The sequence below is a fragment of the Myotis nattereri genome, assembly GCF_964212035.1.
Source record: "Myotis nattereri genome assembly, chromosome: 2".
Lineage (NCBI taxonomy): Eukaryota > Metazoa > Chordata > Mammalia > Chiroptera > Vespertilionidae > Myotis > Myotis nattereri.
In genome coordinates, this window is record NC_138076.1 from 159,637,600 (window position 1) to 159,657,593 (window position 19,994).

The window sequence follows — 19,994 nt, forward strand, 5'->3', positions numbered from 1 at the left end:
CTTGTTACTCTATGATTTGAAAGGAGGAGGGAGAATTATACAAACTAAAAGATGTTTGTGTAATTCTGTTCAGCTTCTTTCCCACCCTCCCTACTATTAGAGTGGAGAGGAAGAATATATGTCAGGTAGAACTAGGTTCCCATCCAAGCTCTGCAGATTAGCTGTGTGATCCTGGATGTGTGATTTACTTTCTCTGAACCTTACTATCTTAACTGTATGTACAAGTTATCATATCTCCTTATAAGCTTATTGTGAAGCTGTAATGAGATAAAATATGTAAATGAGACAGTGAATGTAAAAGTTATTTCCCTCTCTCTTCCTAGCCTCTCCCCTTTCTCCCACCCCTCCTACCACTACCAGGGGCCGTGGCTGGAGAACTGATGAGGGGTTGAAATGGCTGGAAAGGAAGAAGAGAGAAAAAATAACTCCTTATTCGTTGGTTTAGAATACACCAAATCCTCCTGCTTAAGGGAAATGAAGGGACTGAAGGAACAAAAGTTAAAACTAAGGCTATTTATATTTTATTCCTAAATCCCTCCCTGTTTGCTTATGGGGACATTTTTCATACTGCCCTCACAGCCTGGAGTTTCACAGAACAATCTTGGAGCAGGAGGAAGTAGCCAGAACCAGGCGTGAACTGACTGTTTTTCCTTCTCTGCCCTCGGGAGGGAGATGATCCTTGTGAATGAGCACTTCCTCCAGGAGAGCTGTGCTGTGAAATTAGGGGTGTGACCGGGAAAGCTCAGCCAGACCTTAGATGACGCTTCCTACAGAAACAGGAATCCATTTTGTTTTATTTCTTTTTTTAATGTTTTTTATTGATTTCAGAGAGAGGAAGGGAGAAGGAGAAAGAGATAGAAACATTAATGATGAGAGAGAATCATGGATGGGCTGCCTTCTTTACACCCCTTACTGGGGATCGAGCCCACAATCCAGGCATGTGTCCTGACCAGAATCGAACCATGACCTCCTGGTTCATAGGTCAGTACTTAACTACTGAGTCACGCTGGCCAGGCCAAGGGATCTCTTTTCAAATGGACATTTGAGGAGGATTTATAATTATGTTCCCCAGGAATCATATGTTCAGAAAAAAATGTTTTGGGAAAAGCTATGTTTGGAATCAGACAGCAGACCCCAGCTCTGAGAGTTCTAAAATTGGTCATAACAGCTGCAAAGTTCTGAGTGGCTAATGGGATGGGGTATGCAGCGAGTCTGTCCTGATAGGAGAGATTGCTATCCTGGGCTTGGTATTCATACTGCTCAGCAGCCTTGCTATTCATGTGAAATTTCTTTTATGATTAACATTGTTCCTTCCCTTTTCCTCCCCATCTCTGCCCTGCTGCCTTTCCCTGTGCCTCCCTTTTCTCTTCCCTTTTCCACATGCCTCTCTGCTGGTCCACAGCCTGTCCCAGCTCTGCAGCCCTCTCCGCAGCCTGTTCAGTTCTCTCCAGGCTCCTGTCCCCAAGTCCTTCTGCCAGTCTCTCCACCCCAGCAGTACAACATGGTATAAGTTTCATTACCCCTTTTTGTCTTGTCCTTGTGTGGCCTGTATCTCTGGGTATGTCTGCGTCAGTCTGTGACAACCTTGCAAAGCAGTTGTGCTTTTTGGAGGGCCATGTTTAAAGGTGTTTCGTCTTGTGGGGCCAGTATAGGCTGAAGTATACTCCACTCTAGTGACCGCATCACAGTAATTTAGCCATCAAACGATGCTTAAATGTAAGAAAGAGGAACACTGAGTTCCCATGAGTTGTAGGAAGGGAAACGCAACCAGATGTTGATCTAACCTGGGCTCCTCATCTTTTCCTTTAAAAATAAAAACACAATTGCAGACTTCTCTGGTTCCACTGGTAAAAACTTAAAATGTTCCCTTCTGTTACCGTGTTATTTTACATAAAAAGTAGCCTTTTCTAATGCATAACGCTTGCTGTTTAGTTTGTACCTTGACTACAAATCCTTTGAAGATCTGATTTGCCTCATAGTTGATAACTTCTTTAATGATATAGGAGGACTGGCTTCTTTTTATTTCGTGTTAATCACACCTGTCTGCTTTTTCACTAGAATCCCTTCTTGTCTCCCACCTCTTATTTCCATTCTGAAAAGTCCTAGAATATGGACCTCAAAATAATCAGCAATCCAGTACTCTTGTCATCTGTTTCTGCCCATTAAGGTAGTTAAACAGCTAACTTGAAGATCAGATCCCTGAAAATTGAGTGAAATCACAGGAAAGCATTACCTAGTTATTTTGGTTTTTGGTTCTTTTTGCAAAAGAACTCCTCTGCGTGTGTATGTGTTTGTGTGTGTGTCAATTACTGTCCAGGGAGCAGAAAGGACGAGGAAGCTAACAAACTAACCTATCACCGTACAAGTGAGAGATGGAACACCATCACTCTTGCTGCTTAGAGAAGAGGGCTGAGAGAGAAGGCAATTACAGACTAGCCAGTCAGTCTCACCCTCCAGCTCAGCTACTCACCCTGGCCTCCTTTCAGAGGTGAGAATTAGAAGTGGTTTCTGAAGGGCAGGAGAACTCTAGGCAAGTATCAGAGAACAAAGGTGGAAATGACCTTGAGAGGGAGTAAGGAGATAAGCAGCAGGAGTGGGAGTCCATCAGTCTTTCCGCTGCATAAGCAGAGCTGGGGAGCCACATGAACCGAGCTACCCATAATCCATTCAAGGTGTTATCTGGGTCCTTTATTATAAAAACAGGATTTTTGGCAACATAGGGCACTTTGTGTGGTTGGAGGCAGGAGGAAGACAGGAAATGGAAAGGCTTATAGTCTTTTTTTTTTTTTTAACCCACTAGTTTGTCCTGTTTTTCTGTATATAGAAGTTGTGTTATTGCTCCCATCTCCCCAGGACAAATTCTAATAAAAATCATAATCAGAGTGGCCATTGTTGCCTTATATGTGGTAAGGAGGCTGGCCTCCCGGGCGCAGAGGCAGGAGTGTCTCACATTTGGAGTAGGTAAGGAAGGCTGTAGGTAGGGTTGCTATTTCTGTCTGTGTGTCTGTGTTGAAGCCGAGAACATGGGGCTTGATGCCACCTCAGTCCTTGAGTCTCCACTACTTTTTCAACAGGCAGATGACCTCAGCAACCCCTTTGGACAGATGAGCCTTAACCGCCAAGGTTCTACTGAAGCAGCTGACCCATCTGCAGCTCTGTTCCAGCCCCCACTTATCTCCCAGCACCCTCAGCAGACTAGCTTCATCATGGCTTCCACAGGACAGCCCCTACCCGCTTCCAACTATTCCACCTCTAGCCATGCAACACCTACTCAGCAAGTCCTGCCACCCCAGGGCTATATGCAGCCTCCTCAGCAAGTGAGTGGCTCTGGTTCCCAGCTTAAATCACTAATTCCGTGTGTCCAGTATTATAATCTTTCCCTCTTCCTCTGATTTAGACAGACCAGAGGGGATACCTGTTCCTCACCTCCATTTCCCACTAGTTGTCTTTCTAGTTAGAAGGTTTCTTTCTATGTGACACAAGTCCTTCCTGTTATTTTTCAAATTTGTATACCAATGCTGCAATTGCAGACCCAAAATATCTCCATTTACAGATTGTTGGCCATCAACCCTGATGCAATTAATAGTTTGGGGACCTTCTCACACATCTCTTTCCTCTCACCATAGATCCAGGTTTCTTACTATCCCCCTGGACAGTATCCTAACTCCAACCAGCAATATCGACCTCTCTCTCACCCGGTGGCCTACAGCCCCCAACGTGGTCAACAGTTGCCTCAGCCATCCCAACAGCCTGGTAAGGGGAACTGCTAGTGTAAGAAGACAGTGAATAGGGGAAGGGCGGAGACTGGGGAAGAGAATTACCGTCCCTGTTTTTTTAAAAAAAAGGCAGGAATGATTAGATTCCTGAAGAGGTACCCAGGATCTCCAGAAAAAGGAAAGGCAAAATAGACAGGTGAAGAGAAATTGCTTGATAGAGTGTGACCTCCTAAACATTGTTGAGACCATGCTAATGTCTTCTCTTCCTTGCCCATCCCCAGGTTTACAGCCCATGATGCCTAACCAGCAGCAGGCGGCTTACCAAGGCATGATAGGGGTCCAGCAACCACAGAACCAGGGCCTGCTCAGCAACCAGAGGAGTGGCATGGGGGGCCAGATGCAAGGCCTGGTGGTTCAGTATACTCCACTGCCTTCTTACCAAGTGGGTGCATTTTGCATTGGGAACGATCACCCAGTCCTCAGGATGAGGGAAAGGAGGACAGCCTCCTATGTCATCTAGTCTGACATCTCTAACAGAAAATACTGTTCACTTCGCCCTTAAATTTTTAGGTTTTTTCCCTCTGAGAAAAAGCCCAGAGAATCTGAGGAGAGTCTTTATTTAAATTGTTTGGTCTTTATACAGCCATGCAAATGAGTATATGCCCAGAAAAGTAGGCTCTAAAGGGAAGCAGGCTCCTTTCTCTACATCAGATGTTCAAGAGTGGTATTTGGAGAAGAGGGAAATAGAGGTAGCTCTGTGAGCATTTCCTTTAGGCAGATGAGAATAGGAGGAGTCTCTGAGAGCTAGAGAGGAAGTTAGAGTGCCTTAGTCTGTTCTTGGATGAACTCGTTGGGAGTACGAGTGGTCATTCTCTACTCATCTCCACTCAGGTCCCAGTGGGTAATGACTCGCAAAATGTGGTCCAGCCGCCTTTCCAGCAACCCATGCTGGTCCCTGCAAGCCAATCTGTGCAAGGGGGTCTCCCGGCGGGAGGGGTGCCAGTGTACTACAGCATGATCCCTGCAGCTCAGCAGAACGGTACGAGGTAAGGATCCCCGAAAATCCAGACACATCTCCCATAGACCATCGGCAATGTTGCACCATGCTTTTGTTTTCACTGACCTAAGAAAGAAAGGCAGGGGTAGAGATCCTAGTAGTGCCCTAAAGCTAGTGGAATATGAGTGAGTTCATTCTCCTTTTGTCCTCATTGATTTGACATATCCATAAGAGCTCATTAGCAGAAAAAATTCCTGCTTCAGAGACTGAGGCTTTATGATTTCCCATTTTTTATTTTCCTAATCAGTGAGATTCAGAACTATGGGATAGAGATTGCTCATCATTAAAAGAAGCAATTTAGCCGAAACCGGTTTGGCTCAGTGGATAGAGCGTTGGCCTGCGGACTGAAAGGTCCCAGGTTCGATTCCGGTCAAGGGCATGTACCTGGGTTGCGGGCATATCCCCAGTGGGGGATGTGCAGGAGGCGGCTGATCCTCTCTCATCGATGTTTCTGACTCTCTATCTCTCTCCCTTCCTCTCTGTAAAAAATCAATAAAATATATTTTAAAAAAAGAAGAAGCAATTTAGAGAAAAAATAAATAATAAAATTTTCTGTATACCTCTGTTTATATCCATGGATGAATCTCACATGGTCTATTTATATGTATCTTAGGATAGACCATAGCTGATATAATTTTAGAGGTAGAAAGTACCTTAGAAATATCTAGTCCACGTCCCTTGTTTTATTTTTCTCCCTTTTTTAAAAATACTGTTTTACTGATTTCAGAGAGGAAGGGAGAGGGAGAGAGAGACAGAAATATCAACGATGAGATAATCATCGATCGGCTGCCTCCTGCACACCCCATTCTGGGGATCAAGTCCGCAGCCTGTGCCCTGACCGGGAATCTAACTTCGACCTTCCAGTTCATAGGTCAACACTCAACCTATGACACACACCAGCTGGGCTCTCCCTTTTTTTAATAAATGAAGAAGTTCTAGCTAGGGATATTAAGGAACTTACCCAAAGTCATACAACTAGTTAAAAGCAGAGCTGAAACTAGAACTCAAGTCTGGGCCTACTTGCAGGTGTCTCTGTGTGTCTCTCTCAGTGTGTATATATTTGTTTATGTCTTTTTACATGTATGTCTCCTGTTGTCTTGAGCTTCATGGGGGTTTTCCCTATTTGTCTTCAGGTGCCTCTCTGTGTTTGCCATTGTGTAAATACCCCAAATCGCACATCTCCATAGTTCTTTCTTACCCATCTCTCTTGCACTGTGTATCTGTCTCTGGCACTCTCTTTGTCTGTATGTCTCTTATGTTTATCAGAGTGTGCGTGTATTTGTGTTGTGTGCATGCATGCACATGTATGTATCTGGTGTTTCCACACTGTTAGGAAGAGCATGTGTCACTGACATTCCATCTGTAGCACTGATTAGCAGCTTCCTAATTGAAAGATGATCAAGTACAAATATATATAATTAACTTTGAACTGATTAGTGATTTTAGAAATTGCATGGCAAATTGGTTTGGAAATGGCTTGGAGCTGCGTCTGCTTCCCATAGGGGAGGCCCGGGCAGCAGCAGCTGTTTGCCATGAGCTGTGTTCCTCCCTCTACCTTTTTACCACTCCTCTCTTCTCTATTTCCCCAGCCCTTCTGTGGGATTTCTGCAGCCTCCTGGCTCTGAGCAGTACCAGATGCCTCAGTCTCCCTCTCCCTGCAGCCCACCACAGATGCCACAGCAGTTCTCCGGTAAGATGATAAAAATTGCCGGGGCTGGGAAGCCGGAGGGAGGCAGGCAGGGGGAGTGGTCTTGGGCACTGGCAAGAGCAAATGCTGCTCTAGATCTGGGAAGGGTAGAGAGAGTTCAGGGATGGTGTGACCCCATCAGGAAGAAAGGCCAAAATCCTGGCTGGTGTTTTCCAGGGGTGCTAAAGTTGACCTCTCAAGAAAGGTGAGGTTGGTTGCCCCATCCCTGGGCAGCCACAAGTCTGATTGGGTTCATTATTTCTTTCCTTCGTATTTTGTTTTATTTTCCTTTTTCTGAATTCACCATTACATTTACCACATGCATTTGAGACATGAAGTGCTTACCTCTGTCTCCTACACGAATTCTTCCTATGACAGCTTTTTTTTCCCCCCTCTTGGGAGTGTGAACAAGGCTGATAAAATGCTTTTTAAGTCGTATCTTAGATTTGTTTAGCAGTTTTTTGTATGTGATCACATACATTTTATCATTTTAATTCTTACTACAACTTCATGAAGGGGAAATTTAAGCCTGAAAGGATAAATGACTTGCCTAAAGTCACAGTCCTAGAACTTGAACTTTGGTCTTTTGAATTTCTACATCCTATGCTGCATTCTCAATAACACATTTTCAACAGGCTTCTGTACTCTCCCAGGTGAACAGGCTTGTGTCATGCAGCCTTTCACTGTCTGCCTTTGCCAAGAACTCCCCCAGTACACTAAGTGCAGCTGCCCTTGTTTCTTTCCCTTTCATCGCACCCTAACATAGTTTTACACTGCAGTTAAAGAAACTTAAGGGGTTCTGGAAGGCAGGAGGTCTTAATGTACTTCTATTGTGGGAATATCAGAGTGCCCTCTGCTGGGGAGAGGGAGGTATTTTTGCCAATTTCTCCATTTAGAAATGTACTATTTTTCACATAACATATTTTATACTCATGTTAGGTTCTGGAGAGTGGATTCCAGAATTAATTTTGCTCATGGACAGAATCAATTGTTACCTTCAAGGAGCAATGACTTTTTCCAGACCAAACATGGATCTCTCACAGGCTGAGAGATTTTAAATTCAACAGCCTTTACCTTTTATTATATTACTAGAGGCCTAGTGCACAAATTTGTGCACCAGTGGGGTCCCTTGGCCTGGCCAGCAGGATCGGGCTGAAACTGGTTCTCCAACATCACCCGAGGTGTCCTGGATTGCAAGAGGGTGCAGGCCAGGCCGAGGGACCCCACGGGTGCACAATTGGGGCCGGGGAGGGGCGCGGGAGGTTGGCCAAGCTGGGGAGGGACTGCAGGAGGGCTCCAGGATGTGTCTGACCCGTCTCTCTCAGTTCCAATGGGCTGGACCCCAGCAGCAAGCTAACCTACCGGTCTGAGCATCTGCCCCCTGGTGGTCAATGCACATTATAGCGAGCTGTTGAGCGGCCTTAGCATATCCTATCTAATAAAAGAAAAACATGGTAATTAGCCGTACATCCGCCACCCTTCCCATAGGCTAATCAGGGCAATATGCAAATTAACTGCCAGCCAAGATGGCAGCCGGCAGCCAGGCAGCTTGAAGTGAACATGAGGCTTGCTTGCTTCAGTGACGGAGGACTCCAACGTTCCCTGCCTGCCGCTGCCGGCCTCTGAGCTTGCAGTCTGAAACATTGTTACAAATATAGAAGCTAAACAAAACCCCAGAAACCTGCTTTCAGCCAGCCGGGATCTCAGAGCTGGAGTTGAAACAGTGTTTCGATTATAGAACCCAAACAAACCAGATACCTGCTTTCAGCAGCGGAGGCCTAAGAGCTGGAGCCAAGCCTCAGAGCTAAAGCTGGCCCAGAATAAAAAAAAAAAAAAAAAAAAAAGGAGCAGTTGGGAGCTTCAGTCACCCACCAGCCTGAAAACAGCCCTCAGCCCCTCACCCAGACTGGCCAGGCACCCCAGTGGGGACCCCCACCCTGAAGGGTGTGTGACCAGCTGCAAACAGCCATCATCCCCTCATCCAGGCTGGCCAGGCACCCTGATCCAGGACACCCTTCAGGGCAAACCAACCGGCCCCCACCCATGCACCAGGCCTCTATCCTATATAGTAAAAGGGTAATATGCCTCCCAGCACCGGGATCAGCGGAGCCGCGAGGCCTCCCGGCACCGGGATCAGCGTGACAGGGGGCAGCACCCAAACCCCCTGATCGCCCTGCGGCTCTGTGTGTGACAGGGGGCGGGGCCACAACTTCCCTATCCGCCCTGCTCTGTTCGTGACAGGGGAAGGCGCCCCAACCCCCTGATCAGCCCTGCTCTATGCCTGATAGGGGAGAGCTCCCCAACCCCCTGATCGCCCTGCGGCTCTGTGTGTGACAGGGTGCGGCGCCCCAACCCCCTGATTGGCCCTGCTCTGTGTGTGACAGGGTGCAGCGCCCCAACCCCCTGATCGGCCCTGCCCTGAGTGTGACAGGGTGCAGCGCCCCAACCCCCTGATCCACCCTGCTCTGTGCATGACAGGGGGGAGCTCCCCAACCCCCTGATCGACCCTGCTCTGTGCGTGACAGGGTACGGAGCCCCAACCCCCCTGATGGGCCCTGCTCTGTGAGTGACAGGGGGCAGCGCCCCAACCCCCTGATTGGCCCTGCTCTGTGCGTGACGGGGTGGCGCCACAACCTCCCCATCAATCCTGCCTTGAGTGTGACAGGGGCCGGTGCCCCAACCCCCTAATCAGCCCTACCCTGAGCGTGTCTGAGGGTGACATCACAACCTCCCGATCCGCCCTGCTCTGTGCAGGACAGGGGGTGGCGCCCCAACTCCCCAATTGGGCCTGCCCTCTGCCACCCGGGAGAAGGCCTAAGCCAGCAGGTCGTTATCTCCCGAGGGGTTCCAGACTGCGAGAGGGCACAGGCCGGGCTGAGGGACCCCTCTCTCCCCCCCGAGTGCACAAATTTTTGTGTACCAGGCCTCTAGTTATTAGCATATTATGCTTTGATTGGGTGAATGGATGACCAGATACTTAGCATATTAGGTTTTGTTTTTTTTTTAATTTATTGCTTAAAGTATTACAAAGGGTATTACATATGTGTCCATTTTATCCCCCCGCCCTAGACAGTCCCCTAGCCTCCCCTAACCCCCAATGTAGGTTTTTATTATATAGGATTGGTCTGTCTAGCTGTTTCTCCTAGCATCACCAGGGGCACTTGACCTTGACATTCCCATCAGGGTATGGAAACTGTAGAAACCAGCTCCAAGAACCACTGTAGCCTTTGATGGTGCTTGATACCACAGGGCATTTTCTCTCTTATTTGTTAAAAGTAAATGTGTGCATATGGATATACTATCCTTGCTGGTATATCAGTATATCTATTAGGTCTCTATGATTATATATCTGTTCATCTTCAAATATAAGGTCTTTGAATATGAAACAAACCAGGTGAAAGAATTTTTCATTACCTCCTCTGGACCTGATGCTGGGCTAAATAAACTGAAACAGCTATTCTGAAAGTTGGCAGCACTTAGAGATCTGGGCTGGGATTGGAAGGAGGTGATCAGGCTCTTCCCTAATCAATAGAAATGGAGGAAACCCACTTTATCATCTAGTTCCCTTGCTTCTTCAGAATATTCTGTTATAATTATTTTCTTCCCTGCTTGATCCTAGGCTTCTGGATTTTCCTAGATGATAGGACCCTCTGTTCCACCCACATCTAAGAGACCATATTCACAATACCACTGATTTTAAAAGTCTTCAATCCCTGCTCATAAAAATCTAAGAGGAAGTGGAATAAAAGTACCTCTTCTGTCTTCCTTTCCATTTTACCCTTTACTGGGAAGATAGAAGACCTGCATAGCCCACAAGGGCTCTATGTCACCTTCAGAGGACAGTTACCCGCCCTTCTCCCATAAAGCAACATGGTCACTTTTCCAAAAATAAAGGCAGGGATTAGGGTTGACTGTTCCTGGAACAACTGTTCTGGTTTATTAATACATTTTTGTAGTTGCCCAACTTACCCCCAGGCCTGGATCTTAATTCCTCCACTATGATCTTAGACATAACTATAACCCCAGGAATCAACTTTCTTTCCACTAAAATGATGGCTTGCAAGTCTCTTAAGGTTTCTGCAGAGATGCTGGTCTGGGGAAGATGCACACAGACATAAAATGGCAGTGAGACCGGTACCCAGACTCCCACTCACAGTGACACAGCAGCGTGGCCAGGCGAGGCACATACAGACATAGCCTCCCACATACTCACTGACTCGTTTTGTGGCTGAGGGTTTACCAAGGCTGAGACTGTTTTCTCTCTCACTCCCTGAAGAAATCCCTCTCCCCCACCAAAAAAGGAAAAAAGACCAGATACTATTGTATTCTATTCTGTAATTTTGGAAAGATGCTATGGATTTTATTTCTCTCAACATTCCTGTCCATAGATTTGATTCCTGATGGTAAGGAAGAAGCCTTATCAGTCTTCTACCTCAGTGATTTCAAAAAAACCAACCAAACAAAAACCAATTCTGCCAGACATAAATGTCATCTGTTTGTATTTATGTGGTTTGCTCTGCCCAATCGACCTTTCTGCCCAGGTTTAATGATGCCACTTAAAGAGCCATTCACACGTCCCCTCTCCTTTCAGAGCTTTCAAGCTGAAATTGATTTCCTTATTCAACGCCCTTCTCCCCCTTCCCACTCCAACACTGGCTTCTTCCTCCAATCTGATTATATAGAAGTGCTGTCACTGGGCCGTGAGGTGGGGGTTTTTTTTTGGCGGGGGGCCGGGGAGAGGGGGGTTATCACCATGTCCATTAAGAAAGTAGCGACAGTTCAGCTGCTAACGGATGCCACTTGCTTTGGGCTTGAGAAAAAGAAGCATAAAAATCAGCTCATCAGCCAAGTAGTGCTCTGTGTCCTCGGCTGAGTGAAGGAACAATGCTGCAGGCCAGCAGGGAAGGAGGGGAAAGACTCACTGTGGGGAGGGCTGAAGCTGTGACTGATCACCCTAGCTGTATTTTTGTTGGGAATCAGAGAAAATAATACCAGGACTTTGTTCTCTTTTCCACTCCCATTGAACCATCTAATAGCTCCTATGGCTACGTGTTGCAGTTAGAAAGAGCTTTCACCACCTTGTGTATGCTCACATCCTACACTCTCACACATCCTCCATTCTTTCCTGACCCAGGGCATTAGGCCCAGATTATGAACTGCCTTCCAGAAAAGCCGTAGATTTTATTATTTTTACCTTGGCCCCCGCAGGTAGCAATGAGATGTTTGAATAAGGTCAATTGCAATTTTGTTGGTAGAAGATGTTGGAACAGGTGGGGCCCTTAGGACAGGGAAATAAAATGCCCAGAGCAACTAGAGTAAGGGAGGCGTTCTTTTTTTTTTTTAATTTTTTTTTAAATATATTTTATTGATTTTTTACAGAGAGAAAGGGAGAGGGATAGTTAGAAACATCGATGAGAGAGAAACATCGATCAGCTGCCTCCTACACACCTCCCACTGGGGATGTGCCCGCAACCAAGGTACATGCCCCTGACCGGAATCGAACCTGGGACCCTTCAGTCCGCAGGCTGATGCTCCACTGAGCCAAACTGGCCACGGCGGGAGGAGTTCTTAAATGTCTGACATTCCACAGCTGTGCAATTTTCCTGTGGTTCTACAAGCCGTGCTGATGACCCTGTCCCACTTGGCAAGAGATGGGAGGTGCCAGCCTGTCCCTCTCGGTATTTGTGCTCTTTGATTAGATGAACCCTGGGCAGGGGGCACAAATTGACTGGGGAATAGGATACAACAGATGCTGTGTCTCCTGAACTGCTCTCAGGCCTCCTGCTGTTTCTTTTCCTTTCCTTTGACTGGTGCTACCTGAGAAAAGCAATCACACTTACTTCCCAGCAGGACTGGTGCCCAGGGCAGAGGCTGCAACATTTCCCATCACAGGAAGCAATGTGATGGCGATGGCAGTGGCAGCCCCAGAGCACCGAGCCATGACAACTGCAGCATTGCAGCAGGTTTTTGAGCGAGCAAGCCTCAGTCCCATTTCTCTACCACCACATACACATGGACTTAGCCTGTCTTCTACAGAAATACATCCTGTGAGGTCAAGAGCAAACCCGCACACTGGACAGTTCCCCCTGGGGAAGCAGAGCTCTTTGCCGTCCCTCCCAGCAGGGACTGTTTAGCAAATTGCTCCTTGACCCCTTACCCTACTTTTCACCATGAAGATTCAGGACTAATGTTCCTCCTCATTGAGCCCTTTCTTCCCCTCAGCCTGTGAGAAGGTTAGGCTATCCATGGTTGCCTGTGCTAAAACCTCAAGATCATATCCAGTCAGTCACCTGAACCTGTCAGTGAAACCCCTTCAGAGAGGATCTGACCCTCCCACTCCATTCCTGCTGTCACTGCCTGATTCCAAACCTCCTCATTTGGTTTGCAGAGGTTCCTAACTAGTCTTCCTGCCACTAGTGTCTCCCTCCCTTTAGCCATCTTACATTCAGCCACTTGAGTTAGCTCTCGGAAGCACAGGTCCTGTGCCCAGCCCCTACAGGATGAAGACCCTCACCAGAATGTGCTTTAAACTCTTAACTGTCTGACTCCCTAATAGACTGCCCATTCCATGAGAGCAGGAACCAGTTTTTTGTTTGCTTGTTTTGTTGTTGTTGTTACTCCTCACCTGAGGATATTTTTTCCATTGATTTTTGGAGAGAGTAGAAGGGAGAGGGAAAGACAGAGAGAGAAGCATCCATGTGAAACAGACACATCAATTGGTTGCTTCCCACATGCCCTGACCAGGGCTGAGGATCAAGCCTGCAACGAGGTACATGCCCTTGACTAGAATAGAACCTGGAACGCTTCAGTCTGCAGGCCAGTGCTCTAACCACTAGGATCAGTAACCCGTTTTGTTTGCTATACACCCCGTGCCAAGCATAGGAACACAGGTACATAGTAAATGTTCAATAAATGTTTGCTGAATAAATAAACATATCTCATCTCCTACTACTTCCCCTACATAGCCCATGTGCCTCAGCACCTTGAATTGTTTGCCATTTCCTGAATATGACATACATCGCTGCTTGAAATGTTTCCAACTCATCCCACCCTTGCCCCAAAAGTACCTTTTGGGTCTGGCTTAGTAAAGCTAAGTGCATTCATCTTCTCCAGAACAACCAGAGATTGCTGGCTTATCTACAGCTATTACCAGAAAAGCCTGCACGTGCCTACACTTCTGGCCCAAGTGCCAGACTGGGACCTGTACTGTGCCCAGACGTTTGAGCAATCTAACTCAGGCATTTGGTAATAGCCAACCTTGACAGAATAGTGCAGTTTTCTGCCCCTCACCAGGTAAAGACCAGGAAAGCATTGGCATCTGGGACTTATGTCCCTTCCACTCAAATTTCCACTGGTTTAGGGAGAAGGAGTCAGAAACCAAATCAGCAGCTATCTCAGATTCCTGGCAGGACACAGTTTAAGTGACCGTGAAGAGAGTTGGTGGATTTGTTTACTAGCTTCCCCACTCACAGTAGGCTGATAGGCCAAAATATAATTTGAATTCAGAACCAGTTGATTTCTTCCTCCACTCAGGAGTGTCACCTTCTGGACCAGGTGTGGTGGTCATGCAGCTGAATGTCCCTAATGGACCCCAGTCTCCCCAGAACCCATCCATGGTCCAGTGGAGTCACTGTAAATACTACAGCATGGACCAGCGGGGGCAGAAACCTGGAGACCTCTACAACCCTGACAGTAGCCCGCAGGTGAGTCCTGGCAAGGAGGTGACCAGATTCTTCTCAGAGAGTAATCTTTGTCATTGACTGAGCAGCCTCTTTTTGAGGAAAATCACAAGACATAGAGGAGAGCATCTTATTTCAAAGCACCTAGGATCTAAGATGGCAGATGGGACACATACTTGAAAATGCTAAGAGGGTACTTAAAATGGTATTTCAAAAAGTAGATACTAAAATAATACATACTAATTAGGGACTAAGGGGGCAGTTTGAAAGAGCAGCCTGACTTTGGCAGAGTTCAACAAGAGAAGTTTCCTGAGGCGAGTGAATTTCAGCCAAGCCATAGCAATAACCTCCAGAGAGTAATGTTTAGTGTTTATGTGATGTGTGCTCTTCTCTCCCACAGGCCAACACACAAATGAATAGCAGCCCCGTCACATCTCCTACCCAGTCTCCAGCACCCTCTCCTGTCACCAGCCTCAGCAGTGTCTGCACAGGACTCAGTCCCCTTCCCGTCCTTACACAGTTCCCCCGGCCCGGGGGTCCAGCACAGGGTAAGGGGTCAAATTAGGGCTGACTGCTGTCAGATTTCGCCTTCACATCCCATTCCCAAGTGGAGAGATTGAGAGGGTAGCAACAGGCAGGGAGCCAGTGTGGCTGGTCATCCAATTCTGGGAGCCAACTCTTTTTTGTTTTGTTTTTAATCCTCACCAAAGGATATATGTATTGATTTGGGGGGCCGGATTGGGGGGGGGGGGCAGAGAGAGAGAGCAAGCAACATCAATGTAAGAGAGAAACATCAATTGGCTGCCTCCTGCCTGTACCCCGACAGGGGTCCAAACCACAACCATTTGGTGTACAAGACGACACCCCAACCAACCAAGCCACCTGGCCAGGGAGAGCCAACTCTTATTTTAACATCCCTGTATAGACCAAGGATACTTGCCCCTCTTTATTTTATTTTTTTAATACATTTTTATTGATTTCAGAAAGGAAGGAAGAGGGAGAGAGAGATAGAAACATCCATGATGAGAGAGAATCATGGATCGGCTGCCTCCTGCAAGTCTCCCACTGGGGATCGAGCCCACAATCCAGGCATGTGCCCTTGGACCAGAATCAAACCTGCGACCTCTTGGTGCATTGATGACACTCAACCAACTGAGCCACACTAGCCAGGGCTCACTGAACTATCTAAAGAACGAAAGAGTTCAGCCCCTCAATACTGAGTCTGAGGCCTGGGAGTGTGGGCTGTCAGACACAGCATAGCTTTGGAAGAGGGAACGCTGGGTCTGAGTTGAAAGAGTTGGCTTCATAGTTACATAAGTAGCTGTGAAGTCGAACATGTTACTTAAACTGGGAACCGGACCGCAGTTTTCTAATCCATACAATAGCCTTAATCACAGATATGATGGGAGTACTCTTATCTGCTTTCCGCCTTGGTTGTCACAGACAGTATAAAAATAAGATGAAAATGTAGTTTAAAAACTTTAAAGTGCTCTAAAATATATTTACCAACAATAATAGCTAACACTAATAGTGCTAAGTATGTATCATGCATTGCTGTAAGTGCTTTACATTTCTTATATTCATTTAACCTTCCCAACAACACTAATGAGGGGAAAACATACCCAACATTCCATTTTCAGTAACAGAGCCAGGATATGAACCTAGGCAGCCTGGCTCCAAGTCTGTACTCTTGCCTGCTACACTGTATGCTGACATGAGACAGAAAATTTATGCCTGGATAAGGGGTGGGGAGAATCTATATAAGAAATGAAAGCCGAAACCGGTATGGCTCAGTGGATAGAGCGTCGGCCTGCGGACTGAAAGGTCCCAGGTTCGATTCCGGTCAAGGGCATGTACCTGGGTTGCGGGCACATCCCCAGTGGGGAGTATGCAGGAGGCAGCTGATCGATGTTTCTCATCGATGTTTCTGACTCTCTGTCTCTCTCCTTTCCTCTCTGTAAAAAATCAATTAAAAAAAAAGAAAAGAAAAGAAATGAAAAACATGCCCTGGCTGGTTTGGCTCAGTGAATAAAGGGTCAGCCTACAGACTGAAGGGTTGCAGGTTCAATTCCAGTTAAGGGCACATGCCTGGGTTGGGGGCTCAATCCCCAGTAAAGGGGGCGGGGGTGTGTGCAGGAGGCAGTCATTCAATTATTTCTCTTATCATTGATGTTTCTATCTCTCTCTCCCTCTCCCTTCCTCTCTGAAATCAATAAAAATGTATTTTAAAAAAAAGAAATGAAACACATTCATAAGGGTCTGTAGGTTTCCTCCAGGACCTTTTGTCTACAGTAGACAAAACCCTTGAAGGATGTTGGAACCTAATAGCCCCATTTGTCTGAGATACAGCTGAGACCCAAGCGATTTAGGAGAGAGACAACTCTTAAATCAGTCATATGGGCACTCCTATAATAGAAAAAGTAGAAACAGTATCTATTTCCAAAGCCCCCTGAAATCTTATAAAAATCATACCATAAAATTCAAACTCCCAGAAAACTATCTGCTCTTCCTTCCTAGGTGATGGGCGCTACTCCCTCTTGGGCCAGCCATTACAGTACAATCTGTCCATCTGCCCTCCTTTGCTCCATGGCCAGTCGACTTACACAGTGCACCAGGTGAGGGTGTCCCCCATCAGCCTTAGGACCATCAGACACCCCTTCTCATCCAGGCTCCTATCTCTGAGCCATCCACCTCAACAGCAGGGTAGACAAGGGAGACAAAACAGGGAGAGTGGACAGAGTAGGAGGGGCCCACTCCAGCACCCATTCTTCTCACCCCACTCCAGTGTCAGGAGGAGGGGTCTCTTTGTTTCTCAGTGGCCACTTGCTGGCCAGTCTGACTGCCTGGTGGGATGGGGTCCTCAGGTTTGGGTGCTGCTCCTTAATCTCTCAGACAGACATTGGGATGCAAAGCAATCAATGTTATCGACCCAGGATGAGCATTATCTTTCCATGTTGAAGGGACAGAGTGGATTGAAGCATGGAAACCGGAGTAAGAGACAAGCACTCAAATCTGCCTCCACTGACCTGGGGATGACAGATGTCGGTGAGTGACAGGATGCTGAATCCCCAAGAGACCGTGCTCACCCCTCCAGGCCTACATTATCAGCCCAGGATGGCTGGGAAAAGCCAGCTTAGGGAGGAGAGTGGAAATGGGAGCCCTTTGTACTAAGAACAAGAAGAAGCTAGAGAAGTGAAGTATTTTTGTTCTCCTTACCAAACTATTCCAGATCCTGGGAAAATGATTCCCAAAAAATTGGGAATAACACAGTGCTGGGGGTTGTTGGGCCTATTATTAACTGAGAGTCTTCTGGGAGTGGTCCTGACTTTAATCTAGGATGTCTACCTTTGGTGTCCTATACCCAATTGAAGAGAAGATTGACAAGAGAATATGGGGGAGTGACTCTCCTCCTGCAGGCCTTCCATACTAGGTATACAGATCTCTCGGGATTTCCCCTATTTGGACCAGTTTGCCAAAAAGGAAAGGAGGGGAAACTGACTTCCCTGGGTGATAATAGAGACTCTATTTGGGCGAGCCTCTGGGAAGGGATCTGTGGAACATATTTCAGGTCAGGCTTTGACTTCGTGAAAGAACATCAGCAGAAGCCATACTTCCTTCACAGTAACAGCTCCATGAGAGAACAGTCTCTTCTTGCCTACGTCTCTGGGCTGAAGAGGAAGTTTCCTAGTTTCTTCTAGTTGCCTTGATCAGCGTCAGGATGGTGGGGAATTGGGTTGACTGGAGAAGGAGGAAAGGGCTAACCAAGTGGGAAAGGCCAGGCTTTTGAGGACATTGTATGTAGACTTGGTCAACTGAATACTTCTCTGCTGGGTCACTGTTCAGTCCTTCCTATTCTAACCCTCTTACAATGTCCTCTTTTCTCTCTTTCCAGTCCTGGGGCGGGTGCTGGAGGTGACAGATCTTCCTGAGGGCATCACTCGTACGGAGGCGGACAAACTCTTCACTCAGCTCGCCATGTCAGGCGCCAAGATCCAGTGGCTCAAGGATGCTCAGGGGCTGCCTGCTGGGGGCGGGGGGGACAGTAGTGGGACTGCTGAGAATGGTCGCCATGCAGACCTTGCTGCCTTGTACACCATCGTGGCTGTGTTTCCCAGCCCCCTGGCTGCCCAAAATGCCTCCCTTCGCCTCAACAACTCCGTGAGTCGCTTCAAACTTCGAGTGGCCAAAAAGAACTATGACCTGAGGATCCTGGAGCGAGCCAGCTCCCAGTAAATATGAGGGGAAGGGACTCGCACAGCAGGGGTGGGGGCAAGGTGGATAACTCCCTGGCAGACCATGGACAGAGGGAGAAAGGAAGGCGACAGACACTGAACTGGAGCCTAAGACAGTAGGGATGAAGGTAGAAACAGACAGACACACTGGCGCTGGTCTCTTCACTCCCTCCGTGGGCCCCCTCTTTCCCTGGTTGGCCTCCCTCTGCTACCCACTCCTTTCCCAACCTCTTCTATCATTTTTTATCTCTTCTCCCACCATGAAATGAATTTCTTTCATATTTTTTGGTAGGTTGAATTGGGAGGGTTCTACACTCCCCTCTTCTCCTAATTTCCTTTCCATCCCAAGCTCCCTTTTCACTTTTGGTCTTTATGAATATATTTATATGGAAAGAATTAAGAAAAATGAAATTGATTTCCCTTTCTTCTCACTTTCCCCATCTTGTCACCCCAAGCCCTACAAAGTTAAAACTTGGGCCTCCTCCTACCCCCCCCAAAAACACTTGTATATTGTTTGTTTGAGGTTTGTGCCGCAGTAACAGACACAGTATTTAATTGCACATACAGATGTTTGCTAGGTATATTCACTGTAAATTTTATTTAATCTGATTTTTTGTTTGTTTGGGGGGTTACTTGGGGGAAGGTTGATTTTGTTTTTAAATATAAAAAAAAATCTGTCAATTGGACGTCAGTCCCTGTTTCTCTTTTGTTGCCCTGGTGTGGGTAGCGGTTGGATGTCCTGGGTAGGTACAGCCGCACAGAGTGGGAGTGATTTAATGTAGGTTTGGATGGCCTTTCTAGCATATGAACACATATATTCTTAACACTATTCCCTGTGTCCCAGCCTCCTCCTCACACATAATTCTGATAAGTGGCTGAGTCTCTACTGGGACCTTGGTTCTGAGCTCTCCCAACTCTGCCACTACCTGTGGTTCATCACGGGTAGCACTTCTCAGCTCTGCAGCTCTGAGTCCTTATCAGGAGCCTGAGAGACTTGACTGCCTGGGTGGCCTCCGCGGTTCCTTCCACTGTTAATTCTGTGGCGCTCGTTTAGGTTCCCTGAAGCTGAGCTGCAGAGGGGTGTGTGGGGTCCAGAACTGGGTTGAATGCTGGCTTCTTACCTGTCCATCCAATCTGCTGAAAACTTCAGGGATGGAAGGCTTGGGCCTTTCTTTAATCCTAAACCCAGTCGATTGGGTTCTTCCTGGCAGGAACAGAAGTAGATGTTTCTCACAATAAAAGTTACATCAGTTAAACTTGCAGTACCAAGACACCAGGTGTGCTCAGCCATCCCTGCTATGCAGCTGAAGAAAGGTGAAGAGCCAAGTCACCTGCCCGCAAGGTGGAGCTTTTCCTCTGAGGCTTCTGAGAGCTAGTCTGTTCAACCTGTCAGACCAGAGTCATTAAAGAGCCCATATACCCAGAACATCCAGCAGCCCCTTTTCAATCTCACCCACCCATTAAAGGAGGAAAAAAATGGAAATGACGAAGAACATTGCCCTGGAAATCTCTTGGGTCTGGGTAGCAGTGTCTCTAGCTAGGCTCCTCCGAAGCTTGTCTAACCCAACCTTCAACATAACCCTTTACTTGTACAGATACAAGGGATAAAATGGCACTATACTG

At 47.1% G+C, this 19,994-nt stretch overlaps 1 protein-coding gene across 3 annotated transcripts in view; it reads left to right on the forward strand.

The window, feature by feature from the left end:
- Positions 1-19,057, forward strand: part of R3HDM2 (R3H domain containing 2) — a 175,931-nt gene extending 156,874 nt beyond the window's left edge. For 2 of the 3 annotated variants that reach the window (XM_081084379.1, XM_081084377.1), the window contains 11 exons: positions 1,403-1,504; positions 3,075-3,317; positions 3,627-3,753; positions 3,998-4,158; positions 4,608-4,762; positions 6,363-6,463; positions 13,994-14,163; positions 14,540-14,687; positions 16,657-16,754; positions 17,100-17,184; positions 18,032-19,057. In XM_081084379.1, the coding sequence (XP_080940505.1) occupies positions 1,403-1,504; positions 3,075-3,317; positions 3,627-3,753; positions 3,998-4,158; positions 4,608-4,762; positions 6,363-6,463; positions 13,994-14,163; positions 14,540-14,687; positions 16,657-16,754; positions 17,100-17,184; positions 18,032-18,372 (1,731 nt within the window). In that variant the 3' untranslated portion in view covers positions 18,373-19,057. The remainder of the gene's footprint in view (positions 1-1,402; positions 1,505-3,074; positions 3,318-3,626; positions 3,754-3,997; positions 4,159-4,607; positions 4,763-6,362; positions 6,464-13,993; positions 14,164-14,539; positions 14,688-16,656; positions 16,755-17,099; positions 17,185-18,031) is intronic. The other variant, XM_081084378.1, reaches the window with a different exon arrangement.
- Positions 19,058-19,994: the final 937 nt, after the last annotated feature.